This window comes from Crinia signifera, chromosome 9, assembly GCF_055691185.1.
Source record: "Crinia signifera chromosome 9, ASM5569118v1, whole genome shotgun sequence".
NCBI classification, from domain to species: Eukaryota; Metazoa; Chordata; class Amphibia; order Anura; family Myobatrachidae; genus Crinia; species Crinia signifera.
Window position 1 is genome coordinate 165367058 of NC_139225.1, and position 16111 is coordinate 165383168.

The 16111-nt window shown below is 49.3% G+C and overlaps 1 protein-coding gene across 5 annotated transcripts in view; it reads left to right on the forward strand.

The window, feature by feature from the left end:
• Positions 1 to 15214, forward strand: part of BRWD3 (bromodomain and WD repeat domain containing 3) — a 56087-nt gene extending 40873 nt beyond the window's left edge. Inside the window, exons 28-40 of one of the 5 annotated variants that reach the window (XM_083160384.1) lie at positions 307 to 418; positions 558 to 619; positions 728 to 880; positions 1402 to 1522; positions 2389 to 2514; positions 2593 to 2674; positions 2755 to 2826; positions 3429 to 3569; positions 3649 to 3801; positions 4021 to 4217; positions 7200 to 7288; positions 7565 to 7714; positions 9676 to 15214. In XM_083160384.1, the coding sequence (XP_083016510.1) occupies positions 307 to 418; positions 558 to 619; positions 728 to 880; positions 1402 to 1522; positions 2389 to 2514; positions 2593 to 2674; positions 2755 to 2826; positions 3429 to 3569; positions 3649 to 3801; positions 4021 to 4217; positions 7200 to 7288; positions 7565 to 7714; positions 9676 to 10457 (2240 nt within the window). In that variant the 3' untranslated portion in view covers positions 10458 to 15214. The other 4 variants (XM_083160382.1, XM_083160383.1, XM_083160385.1 and 1 more) reach the window with 4 other exon arrangements.
• Positions 15215 to 16111: the final 897 nt, after the last annotated feature.

Below are 16111 nucleotides of genomic sequence, written 5' to 3' on the forward strand. Positions count from 1 at the left end.
TCACTTGTTATTTGTTAGCGGAGTCCGAAGCACCAATCCTAAAACATGTGGAGTTTCCGAAGCACAAATGTGCACGACCACATAACTAAACCGAAGGGTGACCGTGACAGAACCAGTCATTTCATGTTGTATTCCAACTGTATCAAGAAATGATTTCATCCTTGTGGTGTCGTAGTTTGGGAAGCGCTGTCTTAGACTGTCCCAGATGTAGTTCTCAGTAATGTTACTTGTGTGACTACGCGTCATTCCTGCGATGTGACCTTACTGACAGCTAGTGAGTGCATCTTCTTACTGATCTTACTTCAGGAGACCGGTTCCGCAGTATCATCGATGACGCCTGGTGGTTTGGGACGGTGGAGAGTCAGCAGCCCTTCCAGATGGAGTACCCGGACAGTCTGTTCCAGTGCTACAGCGTTCAGTAAGCCGCAGCTGGTCCTTCTGTAGATAAATAGGAAATCCGTCCGTTCCCAGCAGTGACGCAGGGTTCTGTACGCAGGGTTTGTGCGCTATTCACCTTGTTTATCACATTGTAAGTGTTGTCTGTTCTCTGCTTACAGCTGGGATAACAATGAACGGGAGAACATGAGTCCCTGGGACATGGAACCGATTCCTGAGGACAGTAAGATCCCTTCTTTATCCCTCTCTGTGTGGTGATCTGTGATATAGGGAGCGATGATCCCTATATGTCTCTGTAATGTGCACCTCTCACGCGGATTGTTTGCAGTAGTTTTGCCGGACGAAGTCGGCGCTGGAGTTCCCGTCACGGCCGAGGAGCTGAACGCTCTGCAGTATAAACCAGAGGACGGAGAGTGGGGGTTGAAGTCCAGGGATGACGTTTGTGAGAGGATCATCCGAGGGATTGACCAGCTGCTCACACTTGGTAAGTGCTTCTTGTAGTGCGCCGCCCTGGTGGTGAGAACGATATATTACACTTGCATTGCTGTGTAGTGTCCACTTCTAATTACGGTCTACAGGGTTACTTATCTCTTTCCACTTCCATGTGCGTGTCAGGCTTTATACAGAATACATAAGTTTTCCCAGTTTTGGTATGTTGGGGTCAGAAGACATGCAGGCACCCCAGTGCTGAGGATCCCAACATGTGCCCCATAATTATCCTAATACCCTGCCTGCCTTCTAACCCCCCTCTTAGTAACTAACCATAGCAGCCCCATGCTAACACTACAAGAGTCTGGTATACTTCTAATCGGGCATCTGCGATCTGTTCCAGCATCCTGGCTGTCGTTACTATTAAATGACAGGACTTGGGAAGGACAGGACTTGGGAAGGACAGGACTTGGGAAGGACAGGACTTGGGAGTGACAGGACTTGGGAGTGACAGGACTCCATTGCTTGTTGCAGTTTTCTGTATTGTAGTAACGTGCGCTGATGTTCCTTTATCAGATTTCGTCAGCCCGTTCAGCGTTCCGGTTGACCTTGCCGCGTATCCCACGTATTGCACCGCAGTGGCGTATCCGACCGACCTGAGCTCGGTGAGGAAGAGACTAGAGAGCCGCTTCTACAGGTCAGTGTACGAGACTCATCGGAAGAGCCGGGCTAGTGTTCTGCCAGACGGCGCCCGTTGTCAGCGTAGCTTCCTGTGCCCAGCGTTCCCCCCGCACACGGAATCAGAGCACGCGTGACGTGTCAGTCTGACTATTAAGCTCTCTGACATGTTAGGATTGTGTTGCATTGGTTTCATGTTTCCCACCCAGTTCTCTTGTACAGTATAAAGTAATCAGTGCTCAGTTTGTCTGTCCACTTATACTAAATCCCAAAAGACGTGCTGGGGGCATGGGGTCCTGCCTGAGCTCCCATTGGTGCACGCTGGGCAGAACTTTGGCCTGGGAGCCTGTTCTGGACCTTCCACCGGGATGTGGATAAAACGAATTCACTGTAATAACTATAATTCAATGATGTGAAATTACTGAATTAATGAACTAAAATAACTGGTGAAAAGACGAGAAATGTTGTGTATCCAAATGCCCTAATAACAAAAGGAAAATTAAACCCATCTCACAATGGAAAAGTGACTATAAAACTTGACCCAAACAAAAGTTTGGGATCAGGGTTAATGGCGACACCCCAAAAAGACGACATGGGGCATCGGCCTTGTGTGTGCTGGAAGAGCGGCTACTTATATTTAATATAATGACCCTTACATCCAACTCCCTGGTAAATTAGTAACGTGACGATTTACACTTGGGCAACGTCCACTAGTACACAATAAATGCCGCTCAGACATTCAGTGTTTATAGCTGTGTCCTGGGGTAACTTCCATGTATTAATGGGTGTCGGTAATGGATGTGTAACAATGTTCCCAGTACTGATTACAGAGCTGTTCCTGGTTTACATCTTGGATGTCACATCTGGTGTCTCTGTCCCATGCAGGAGGATCTCCGCAATAATCTGGGAGGTCCGTTATATCGAACACAACGCTAGGACCTTCAATGAGCCCAATTCTCCAATTGTCAAATCTGCCAAAATAGTGACGGATGTGTTATTACAGTATATCGGGTATGTGCGACCGCTGTGCGTTCACCATCCCTGACCTGCGCGAACGTCGAGCTACAGCCCTGTGTGTTGTGCTTGCAGTGATGACGATTGCACGGACATTCTGGAGATCTACAATCAAGTGAGGTCTGAAGATGTGGAAGAAGCGGAGGAAGAGGAGGAGGTGAGTGAACGACTCACATTACCCAGGTTACCGTGATGGATCTTCCTCCATGAGCTTATATTCCCTGGTTTCTCCCCCAGCAGAGCGCGGCGGTGGAAATGGACTCGGATGGTCCGGGAACGTCTAGAGGAAGACCAGTCACTAAACCCCTGGTAAGACTATATATTGGGGTTTGGCTGTCCTGCGTATCTGGAGTTATCTGAGCTGTCATGTTTCTAGAACTCGCCTGCCGAGAGTCTCATGAACCAAATGACACTTTTTCTTTCAGCCATCGGGGAGACTGCGGCTGGGGTTAAGCACCGCTCATACGTGGCAGGACGTATGCAAAGTTATATCCCCCTATCACTGCTTAGCCCACCTGCCAATCACAGACGCCCACCCCTTAGTCATTTCCACATTCCTCCGGTGGCCCTTTGACCTGGAAGAAGTGTGGAAGCAAAAACATGTTCCCACAATCTGTATAATAACCTTGTGCAATGTAACGTGCCCCAAACCTTAGCTTCTAAATATATATTTGGGTACCCCCGGTCAGCCTGTTGTGTAGGACCGGCAAGGTAAGTGGACGCCTACGTTGTGCTCAGTGCAATGTTTCACATTCTCTCCTCCATTATTGCTAGAGCTTGCTACGGGCCTCGATGTCACGGGAACCGTGTTTCCACCTGATACCCGGCGCAGTGAGTGACTTGTTAGGACGACGCACAGCTGCGGCGTCTCCTCGTGTCCGTGTCTGATGGTTGTGTATCTCATTTGTAAGGTCACACGCCGCACTAAGAGAAACCTCCTGCAGTCCAATCCGGATTCCTGGAAGGACAAGTGCAAGGAGCTGCTGGACCTGATCTATGAGCGGGAGGATTCTGAGCCCTTCAGGCAACCGGTCAACAGACTCTCGTACCCGGTAGGTTGTGTGCGCCCTGGAGATCTCCTGCTGTGTAGTATCGCACACGTGCAGCATAATTCAGTGTCCTTATGTGCAGGATTACCAGGATATCATTGAGACGCCCATGGACTTCAGCACTGTGAAAGCCAACCTGGAAGCGGAGACCTACGTCGACCCATTGGAATTCGGGACAGACGTCCGATTGATTTTTAGTAATTCTAAGGCTTACACCCCCAACAAGAAGTCCAGGGTAAGATGACCCGTTGGTGCTGAATGCATCAGTCCATGTTATCCAATAATTTAGCCTTTTTCGGCTTGGTGGCCTAGTCCTATTCGTAGCACCATGCATGTATGACATGGCCAGGAGTGGGGCCTATCCCCACCAGCTGGGTCTCATTGCAGCCGCGTCTGCTTGGCTTCTACGCTCAGATGTTCTGTCTTAGCTGAGTTTCCCTCTCTTTGTCCCCAGATATACAGTATGACTCTCCGGTTATCCGCCCTGTGCGAAACATACATAAAAGACATCATCTCCGACTACAAGCTGGCCATGCAGCTACAGAAACTCCAGAAGCGCAAGCGGCAGCGGTATCGCAAACGGATACACAGCAGCAGCAGTAGTAGTAGTAGCAGCAGCAGCAGCTCAGCCTCTAGCAGCAGAGCCTCCAGGTACAGCCGTAGGGGAGGGTTCCTGTGTCAGAGGTATATTGGCAGTGTGTTACTGGTAGCGGATACACAGCAGCAGAGCCTCCAGGTACAGCCGTAGGGAAAGGTTCCTATGTCAGCAGTATATAGGGTGTGTTACCGGTAGTGGATACACAGCAGCAGCAGAGCCTCCAGGTACAGCTGTAGGGGAGGGTTCCTGTGTCAGAGGTATATTGGCGGTGTGTTACCGGTAGCGGATACACAGCAGCAGCACAGCCTCCAGGTACAGCCGTAGGGGAGGGTTCCTGTGTCAGCGGTATATTGGTGGTGTGTTACCGGTAGCGGATACACAGCAGCAGCACAGCCTCCAGGTACAGCCGTAGGGGAGGGTTCCTGTGTCAGAGGTATATTGGTGGTGTGTTACCGGTAGCGGATACACAGCAGCAGCACAGCCTCCAGGTACAGCCGTAGGGGAGGGTTCCTGTGTCAGAGGTATATTGGTGGTGTGTTACCGGTAGCGGATACACAGCAGCAGAGCCTCCAGGTACAGCCGTAGGGGAGGGTTCCTATGTCAGCAGTATATAGGGTGTGTTACCGGTAGTGGATACACAGCAGCAGCAGAGTCTCCAGCTACAGGCGTAGGGGAGGGTTCCTGTGTCAGAGGTATATAGGGTGTGTTACCGGTAGTGGATACACAGCAGCAGCAGAGCCTCCAGGTCAAGCGGTAGGGGAGGGTTCCTGTGTTCAGAAGTATATAGGGTGTGTTACTGGTAGCGGATACACAGCAGCAGTAGTAGTAGTAGTAGCAGCAGCAGCAGCTCAGCCTCTAGCAGCAGAGCCTCCAGGTACAGCTGTAGGGGAGGGTTCCTGTGTCAGCAGTATATAGGGTGTGTTACCGGTAGTGGATACACAGCAGCAGCAGAGTCTTCAGGTACAGCCGTAGTGGAGGGTTACTGTGTCAGAGGTATATAGGGTGTGTTACCGGTAGCGGATACACAGCAGCAGCAGAGTCTCCAGGTACAGCTGTAGGGGAGGGTTCCTGTGTCAGAGGTATATAGGGTGTGTTACTGGTAGCGGATACACAGCAGCAGCAGAGTCTCCAGGTACAGCCGTAGGGGAGGGTTCCTGTGTCAGAGGTATATAGGGTGTGTTACCGGTAGCGGATACACAGCAGCAGAGTCTCCAGGTACAGCCGTAGGGGAGGGTTCCTGTGTCAGAGGTATATAGGGTGTGTGTTACCGGTAGCGGATAGATAGACAGCAGCAGCAGAGTCTCCAGGTACAGCTGTAGGGGAGGGTTCCTGTGTCAGAGGTATATAAGGTGTGTGTTACCGGTAGCGGATACACAGCAGCAGCAGAGTCTCCAGGTACAGCCGTAGGGGAGGGTTCCTGTGTCAGAGGTATATTGGTGGTGTGTTACTGGTAGCGGATACACAGCAGCAGCAGAGCCTCCAGGTACCGCCGTAGGGGAGGGTTCCTGTGTCAGAGGTATATAGGGTGTGTTACTGGTAGCGGATACACAGCAGCAGCAGAGCCTCCAGGTACAGCCGTAGGGGAGGGTTCCTGTGTCAGAGGTATATAGGGTGTGTTACCGGTAGTGGATAGATAGACAGCAGCAGAAGAGTCTCCAGGTACAGCCGTAGGGGAGGGTTCCTATGTCAGAGGTATATTGGTGGTGTGTTACCAGTAGCGGATAGACAGCAGAAGAGTCTCCAGGTACAGCCGTAGGGGAGGGTTCCTGTGTCAGAGGTATATAAGGTGTGTGTTACCGGTAGCGGATACACAGCAGCAGCAGAGTCTCCAGGTACAGCCGTAGGGGAGGGTTCCTGTGTCAGAGGTATATTGGTGGTGTGTTACTGGTAGCGGATACACAGCAGCAGCAGAGTCTCCAGGTACAGCCGTAGTGGAGGGTTCCTGTGTCAGAGGTATATAGGGTGTGTGTTACCGGTAGCGGATAGATAGACAGCAGCAGCAGAGTCTCCAGGTACAGCTGTAGGGGAGGGTTCCTGTGTCAGAGGTATATAAGGTGTGTGTTACCGGTAGCGGATAGACAGCAGCAGAGTCTCCAGGTACAGCCGTAGGGGAGGGTTCCTGTGTCAGAGGTATATTAGTGGTGTGTTACTGGTAGCGGATACACAGCAGCAGCAGAGTCTCCAGGTACAGCCGTAGTGGAGGGTTCCTGTGTCAGAGGTATATAGGGTGTGTGTTACTGGTAGCGGATAGATAGACAGCAGCAGCAGAGTCTCCAGGTACAGCTGTAGGGGAGGGTTCCTGTGTCAGAGGTATATAAGGTGTGTGTTACCGGTAGCGGATAGACAGCAGCAGAGTCTCCAGGTACAGCCGTAGGGGAGGGTTCCTGTGTCAGAGGTATATTGGTGGTGTGTTACTGGTAGCGGATACACAGCAGCAGCAGAGTCTCCAGGTACAGCCGTAGTGGAGGGTTCCTGTGTCAGAGGTATATAGGGTGTGTGTTACCGGTAGCGGATAGATAGACAGCAGCAGCAGAGTCTCCAGGTACAGCTGTAGGGGAGGGTTCCTGTGTCAGAGGTATATAAGGTGTGTGTTACCGGTAGCGGATAGACAGCAGCAGAGTCTCCAGGTACAGCCGTAGGGGAGGGTTCCTGTGTCAGAGGTATATTGGTGGTGTGTTACTGGTAGCGGATACACAGCAGCAGCAGCAGAGTCTCCAGGTACAGCCGTAGGGGAGGGTTCCTGTGTCAGAGGTATGTAGGGTGTGTTACTGGTAGCGGATACACAGCAGCAGCAGAGTCTCCAGGTACAGCCGTAGGGGAGGGTTCCTGTGTCAGAGGTATGTAGGGTGTGTGTTACCGGTAGCGGATAGATACACAGCAGCAGCAGAGTCTCCAGGTACAGCTGTAGGGGAGGGTTCCTGTGTCAGAGGTATATAGGGTGTGTGTTACCGGTAGCGGACACACAGCAGCAGCAGAGTCTCCAGGTACAGCCATATCACTGTCAGTAACTAATGATTACTTTCATATTTTTGTAGTCCCCAAGTGAAGTCGAGAAAGATTCAGCAGAAGGTCACACCAAGTGTTCCCCTCCCCCTCTCCAGGAGCAGCTCCTCGTCTTCTGAAGGTAAGCTTAGGGGGTGACCACCAGTTTTGATCAATAGGAGATGACAAGCCGGGTTGATCCTAAGTGTTCTGAGGTCTAAAAATGCAGACCCTACTTGCTCCGCGGCAGCACCTCCAGATCCTGGTACACTGAGATAGCGGCGCCTCCGGGTGCTGCTGCGGAGCTACATACAGACCCTCTAGCTTTATCTTATAATATTGTATTGTATAATAATGTTTCTCTAAAGGAGGGAAATGTATCTGAGGCCTTTGTATGACCACACGGCTTTCTTCCCAGTGTCCGATGATCCGGAGGAGCCTGGCAGGACCTCTGCTGAAGAAGAGATGGACGAGCAGCCGTCCTCTTCTAGGTCAAACCTGCAGAATAAAAGTGACACTGAACCAGAGCCAGCGAGCAGCGCCAAGACAAAACACTCCCCTGTGAAAGGTAATGCGGCTGGTTGTGCGCTGGCGGTGAGTTAGTGTGGTTCGGCCAGAGTGTAATACAGCTGGCTGGTGGCATGCTAGAGGGATTCTGTGCTGGCTGGTGGCATGGTAGAGGGAGTCTGTGCTGGCTGGTGGCATGGTAGAGGGGTTCTGTGCTGGCTGGTGGCATGCTAGAGGGATTCTGTGCTGGCTGGTGGCATGGTAGAGGGATTCTGTGCTGGCTGGTGGCATGGTTGAGGGATTCTGTGCTGGCTGATGGCATGGTAGAGGGAGTCTGTGCTGGCTGGTGGCATGGTAGAGGGATTCTGTGCTGGCTGGTGGCATGGTAGAGGGATTCTGTGCTGGCTGGTGGCATGGTAGAGGGATTCTGTGCTGGCTGATGGCATGGTAGAGGGATTCTGTGCTGGCTGGTGGCATGGTAGAGGGATTCTGTGCTGGCTGGTGGCATGGTAGAGGGATTCTGTGCTGGCTGGTGGCATGGTAGAGGGATTCTGTGCTGGCTGGTGGCATGGTAGAGGGAGTCTGTGCTGGCTGGTGGCATGGTAGAGGGGTTCTGTGCTGGCTGGTGGCATGGTTGAGGGATTCTGTGCTGGCTGATGGCATGGTAGAGGGAGTCTGTGCTGGCTGGTGGCATGGTAGAGGGATTCTGTGCTGGCTGGTGGCATGGTAGAGGGATTCTGTGCTGGCTGGTGGCATGGTAGAGGGAGTCTGTGCTGGCTGGTGGCATGGTAGAGGGAGTCTGTGCTGGCTGGTGGCATGGCAGAGGGATGCAGGGCTGGCTGGTGGCATGGCAGAGGGATGCGGGGCTGGCTGGTGGCATGGCAGAGGGATGCGGGGCTGGCTGGTGGCATGGTAGAGGGATGCGGGGCTGGCTTGTTGGCATGGCAGAGATGCGGGGCTGGCTGGTTGGCATGGCTGACTGGTGGCATGACAGAGGGATGCGGGGCTGGCTGGTGGGAGGGCAGAGGGATGAGCGGCTGGCTGGTGGCAGGGCAGAGGTATGCGCGGCTGGCTGGTTGGCATGGCAGAGGAATGCATGGCTGGCTGGTGGCATGGCAGAGGGATGCGGGGCTGGCTGGTGGCATGGCAGAGGGATGCGGGGCTGGCTGGTGGCAGGGCAGAGGGATACGGGGCTGGCTGGTGGCATGGCAGAGGGATGCGGGGCTGGCTGGTGGCATGGCAGAGGGATGCGGGGCTGGCTGGTGGCATGGCAGAGGGATGCAGGGCTGGCTGGTGGCATGGCAGAGGGATGCGGGGCTAGCTGGTGGCATGGCAGAGGGATGCGGGGCTAGCTGGTGGCATGGCAGAGGGATGCGGGGCTGGCTGGTGGCATGGCAGAGGGATGCGGGGCTGGCTGGTGGAGTGTTAGAGGGATGCGGCGCTGGCTGGTGGAGTGTTAGAGGGTGGCTGTCCAGGTTGGATCTGGGGTCATTTGTGCACACATTTACCAAATTCTACAAAACTCCATATTGTGTATAACTTTGCTAGTTCGTATCACTTTCTTTTGGGAGTTCCTAGACTTGGTGTCCCATCGGTTGGCAGTGTGAGAAGGACGTTGTCATTTCCTTGTACTTGCTGTAGAATGATTTGTGTGGAACCTATCTGAGGAGGCCTTGTGTCCTTACCAGGGTCTTGTTTCTGTTGCACATTTATTTGTTATGTAATCTGGGTAGTTGAAGAATCACAATCTGGAGAAAGTGGGGACAGAGCTGTAGTTTATGGAATTGTAACATTTATAGCAGGAAGTCATGGAGTTAGCCGGAGGTGTGGGCTGCCGGCCGAAATGGTTCGTTCTTTTAAAGCGGTGATTAAGGTGTGGTTTTTGCCAGCAGCTCACCTCCCTGGCAACCTGACGTTGGTGTCTTCTGACCCAGAGTAGCAGTGTCTATTAGATTACAGAGCACAAGAAACTCTTATTATTATTATTATTTTAATGCAGACTTTGTTGATTTTCTGTTGCAGCGGAACATACCAATGGGCCTCTCCTGAACGGGGATAGGGAAGATCCCCCAAAAGCGAGGAGAAAGCTGCTAAATTCCTCAGAAGACGAAAGCGAGGAAGATGATGAAAAGAAGAAGGACCAAGAGGAGGGAGAGAAGAAGGACGATGATGCTCCTCGCTCACCGTCTGTCTACTCAGAATCCGAAACGAGCGCAAGTTCAAAAAGCGTCTCGGAGTCCGCGTGCAGTTCCGACTCTGACCTTTCTGCCAAATCAGACCAGGATTACGTTGATGGAGATCATGATTACACCAAAGTGGCGCGGGCAAAACTAAAGCGGAAACGGTTGGATGTTTCTGGTGAGGGAAAAGCCAAATCAAAGGGAAGAGGACGCGGGAGAGGTAGGGGAAGGGGTCGGGCAAAGATCTATCACTTACGAGGAGTAGATGCCAAGAAAGGTAAGGGTAGAGGCAGGGGGAGGGGGGCATGTAAAAAGGAGCCTCCTCAGAGCCCAGCTTTAAAACGCGCACCTATGTCCGACGAAGATGACAATGACGAGGAGGAAGACGACGATGATGGCGGCGATGAAAGTGACTTCACAGAAGTAGTCCGGAAAAAGGCCAGGATAAACACCAGAAACCAAGGCAGACGGACCGTGGTGTACAATGATTATGATTCAGACAATGAGCGCGACAGTTTGGTGTCCATTGATGACCCGTTGAACCTTGGGACCTCCAGATCGGGTAGAGTGCGGAAGATGACGGAAAAAGCCAGGGTCAGTCATCTGATGGGGTGGAACGGCTGATTTTAGGGGCGGCGTGATTGTCATAGGGATTTTAATGAAACAAAGGGTCTTTCTCCCATCTGCAGGGATTTTACCAGAACCAATTCCTCGTAGGATTTGTGTCGTACTGTTGGTGCTTTTTTGATGCAATTGTCGGAAGTATTACTCCACCGCATTGTTAAGGCCAGCCTTATTTATTAGGTCTTAAGACTCTTTCTACAGCGACAAAGTTCCAACACTACAATTCTAAGGGTGCAGCTTCCAGCTTGGTGCGGTGACGACACCTTCCTTTTAAATCATGGTGATTGCGTTTGTGTGTAAAATGGAGTTAAGCACCTTTTTATAGAGATTTTATATGGTTTTGTGACTTTATGCTTAAAGGCCAGAAAATTAATATTTTTTGCACAAGTTTCCAACCCAGATGGCAGCTCTAAATGTTTACAGTTTTTAATTCTATTGAGGGATGGGGGGCGGGGGACGGTGGATCTCTTAAACATTAAACTTCCAATACCAAATGTTTATGTTGTATCCTCTGCTAACCATTTATATTTTTGGTTGAAGCCTGGGTTTTAGGCAACTCTTTGGTGCATTGTAAGTTCTGCGTAGTGTCTGTGCCTTTTTGTAAAAACACAATTACTCCTTTTAGCTGAGTGTTACTCGCCCCAAATCCTAAACCGCTGCATGTTTTGTGAGCCTCGAACTACCTCTGCCAGTGTTGGTGGCAGCTGTGAACACGGATACTAGGATGTGATTGTTACTGAGACTGTACAGCAGCGTCTGCTCCCCGCACTCGTGTTGGGGGGGGCGGATGCAGGCTGCTGTAGACTGAGGGCCACGTCCGTCAGAAGCGCACTATACAGGATCTCATTTGTTCGCTGTTTGCACTCCAGAGCTACTTGCTGAAGAAAGTAGTGAGATCTGTGTGTTACTTCCTTTTCATTAAGTGGTTATTTACGTTAAACATATTTATTTTGTATGTTTTTATATATATTTTTGGGGTATTTTTTTTTTTTGTTATAGAACAACAAAAGCCTGGTGCTTTCCTGTATGGCTTTTAAAAAGATTCTAGATCGGAAGATACCGTGGTATATTCCGGATTACTGGTGGCACTCTTGGCCTCTGTCTCAATGGCCCTTATTCTGGTTGGTGCGGCCAGAGCCGCACACGGGGCTCCGGCCGCACAAACCAATCCCCGCCCAGCCTACGGATCGCCACGGCCGTCCGTACACGGACGGCTGGCGATCCGCATAAAAATGGTGGAGGCGTACGCCTCCACCATGGTGGGAGCTGCCCCCTGCATTCGATGGTCGTCGACCATCGAAGGCAGGTCCGCACGCCCCGGCAGCTCCCGCAAGCTGAGACCACACGGACAATCGTCCGTGTGGTAGCTTGTATGGGGGCTGAAAGCTGACATCCGGCGACGTCAGCTTTCCGCCCCCATGAGTTGCGTCATGCCCTCATTACCATGCGTACGCCCCGCGTTTGCATGGGAACGCCCATGAAACGCGGGGCGTACACATAGGGAAATGAGGGCATGAAGCCCCTCACTCCCCTATACGCCCCCTTTGCGGCGTACTAACGTTATGTGCGGCGAATTCGCCTGCACATGCGCAGATTGACCTCTGCGCATGTGCAGACGGAAAACATCGGCGGTACGGCCGCACGCGGGCCGTACCGCACGAACCAGAATAAGGGCCAATGTTATGGGATGCCTGGTCAGTCGGAGCTTTTCTGTGGCTGCCGGGCGGAATGGTGCCCAGGTGAGGCCATTTTGCACTTACGATACTCCCATTCCTCTGTGGTATTGCAATATGTGCTTATGACTGTTTGGCAGTAGGTGTTAATTACTTCTGGGCAGAGAGCTTGTGATATCGGTACCGGGCCTCTCTCATATGGTGCTAATTTACGGAACAGGGCTTCCCGATGCATTCCCAGCTACAGGGACATCATCTCTGATAATGACTGCCCTTTGCTGTCCTCTTGACCATTGTTGCAACTAAATGGATTGCGCACCAGACATATTTGCTACAGGTGCTCTGGCAGCTGTAGGAAGAATCCAAGTGCGATCAGAACCGGCTTTCAGCAAATGCGATATTTAGTAGTAATGATGCTGTTGACGACTAGACTAGTTCAGATGGTTTGTACGCCGCTCAATGATCTGCATAGTCCATGGTCTCTTGTACCCTCCGACCCCTTCCCCAGGCCATTATATTTTTATAGGAATAATTTTTCCATTAAGATAGCTTTGATTCATTTGTTTCTACCAGGTGCATCGTTTTATCTTTTTGGAGTATTTTCAGCCATATCTTTATATGATGAAGGATTGTGTTCTCTAACCTGCCCCCCCATGTGCAGCTATGTGTCCTATTCTTTGGGATCCGATAATGAACCACTTTAACAGTGAATTCCATATCTTGGACAGTGCGATGAATACTGTATAGTAATCATATTTGTACACAGTATGTACCTGCTGGTATGTTTTATAGGCCTGCGGGTGGCAATAACTCTCAGATCTCTCATCTCCCTCTTATGCTTGCTCTCACGAGGAATCCCAACATTGCCGGCACCTGCCATATCCACGCTGGGCCACCAGCGATGGGGTGGGGTGGGGGGGTTCCTCTGGCACAATATGGGTGTATTGCACCTGGACCAGTCATCACAAGTTTCCTCAGTACCAGGTGACTCCAGACGTACTCGGCGTGCATAGGGATACTCTGCGGACGAGACCTGACATATCACATTGATTGAAGCCCCAGTGATAGATAAAAATGAGTTCAGAGTATTGCATCTGTTGGTAAAGATTCAGAAAACCAATTGAAATTATAATCAACGTTTGTTAATTTGCAGCAACCAGATCACACTTGGTCCTCGGGCCTCCTACGAATGTCTCTTACCCAAACTCTCCCTATTATCCTGAAGACATCAGATGTATTCTAAAGGGAGTTTCTCTGGTTATCGATTTTACAAGTGTGCCGCATTTATTCAGGAGCTTGAGCAACGGAATCTCTAGAACCACGTATAAGCAACGGGTGCTATGATTGTGCTGCAAGGCGTGACAGCACATTGTATGTAGCGTTCTTCATAATTCTATAGAACGTTGCAATAGCTACAGTGCTAGGTCATTGTGAGAGGGCAGAATTATTGTTCTATTGCTAGTCCAGCTCTGGATTTCTGGTGTGGACGTGGACGGTCTAGTAGTAATATGGTCTTTAGCTAAGGGGATAGTCAGGGGGGGTGTCTGGCATATAACAAATGCTGTAATAAAGCTTTGGCATTAATATCTGGCTAAATAGGGAATGGATATGGTCCCTACATCTGTTCAGGCACCATGTGTGTGTTTCCGGAAACCTGATTACTACTATTGTTTTTAATCTCCCCCCCCCCCCCCCCCCCCTATTTTTGACAGCATCACCGATGGACAATATGTAGCTTGTGGTCCTCCCTCTGCTGGTGTATTAACCGAGCCGGGGTCTGCTGCTTGTGCACTGCAGTGACACAACATGACGACACGGACCACGTGTTCACCGAAACCTTGCTTGGGAAAAGCGTGTCCCTATCAGGAGGCCAGGGACTATTGAGGGGAAATTCTTATTCACAATGTTGGTACAAGGGATTTTTGTTATTTATAGTATATATACTCTCCTGTATGATAACTTCCCCCAATACACTATTGATATTTGTGATCCAGCTAAATTTACCAATGTAGTCATCTAAAAAAAACTTATTCAGTCTTTCTGCTGAAAACAAAGCAATAATCTGCCAAAACTGTGATTAGTTTCTGCCATTAAAACAGTAACGGCAATATGGGTTGAATTGGTGAAGGTGGCGGCTTTCTTATGTTATTCTGAAGTTTTATGTATTTTCCTAGTGTTCTGGGTGAGCGCGTGTATTTTCCTAGTGTTCTGGGTGAGCACGTGTATTTTCCTAGTGTTCTGGGTGAGCACGTGTATTTTCCTAGTGTTCTGGGTGAGCACGTGTATTTTCCTAGTGTTCTGGGTGAGCACGTGTATTTTCCTAGTGTTCTGGGTGAGCACGTGTATTTTCCTAGTGTTCTGGGTGAGCACGTGTATTTTCCTAGTGTTCTGGGTGAGCACGTGTATTTTCCTAGTGTTCTGGGTGAGCACGTGTATTTTCCTAGTGTTCTGGGTGAGCACGTGTATTTTCCTAGTGTTCTGGGTGAGCACGTGTATTTTCCTAGTGTTCTGGGCGAGCATGTGTATTTTCCTAGTGTTCTGGGCGAGCACGTGTATTTTCCTAGTGTTCTGGGCGAGCACGTGTATTTTCCTAGTGTTCTGGGCGAGCACGTGTATTTTCCTAGTGTTCTGGGCGATCGCGTGTATTTTCCTAGTGTTCTGGGTGAGCACGTGTATTTTCCTAGTGTTCTGGGTGAGCACGTGTATTTTCCTAGTGTTCTGGGCGAGCACGTGTATATAAGACAAATCGTGAAGTATTGCTGCTTATACATCATTTAAGCACCAACTCATTATGTTTCCTTAACTTGATAACCTTCTCCATGACCTGAAGTCTACACATTTTACCAAAAAACATGAACCGTCTAATCAACCGTAGCACCTTCAGATTAAGTTTATTAAACTGCATGTAAGCACTCCCAACATCCACTTACCTCATCTCCAAGACCTGAAGTTCTCCTCTCTTGCCAATGGAAATGAACCAATATACCCATCAACTACACAATTACAACCTCCCTATAGAGTCAGGCTAGTACTGCTTTTCCGTAAAATATCGCACACAGGGATATATATATATATATATATATATATATATATATATATATATATATATATATATATATATATATATATATATATATATATATATATATATATATACACACACACACCATTGATCTGCCTTTAAATTGCTGTCCAGCCTAACAAGCATCAACCTGGAGGAATAAATTCAGTCAGAAAAACAGAACTTTATAACGAAGACTTGAAAAAAAATCTTTTTTTTTTTTTTTTTTAAGTGTCAAACTGGGTTTTGCATTTCAATTGTTAGAAAAGAACATATTAAGTTTTACAGTGAAATGGGGGAGTTAACTACCTCTCTGGCCTGACCAAACAAACTACCCAAAATATTACTAAAGAGCATTAATCTGTAAAGTAACACGGATATAGTTCTAAAAAATAAATTCAAAAAATAGCTGTTAAGGTTCCCAATTTAAAATAACTAGTTTACATCACAAAGATTATATTTTGGAATTGTTCATTTTACCCAAAAGGAAAACAAGTGCTACGTACTGTACATCTGATTGGTGTAAATCTAGTATATGATGACTTTATAATATATAATCTTTATGTTGGACTGTGACTGTCGTGAGCGTTCACTGACTCGCCAGGTTCCTGTGGTTATTTTTACGGCAACACTGAGAACGTTGTTTCTTTTTTATAGCTTGCTAATGTGCTTGGATAATTTGTTTTATTTTAGGTGTCTGATGTAATTCTATATGTTTGGGATTCCTTTCTTAACCACAAATGCATTAAATGGCTTCATCCAATGGGTTGGACTTCTGCATAAAGTTTTAGGGAAGATGAATTGCCGTATCTCTACTGTACGTCTGCTGTCTCAGGTCCTCCGAAATAATTCAGGGATTTAAACTTTTTTTTTTAATTGCCATGTTAGAATGGCAGGCCAAATGTACTATTTATATGCAA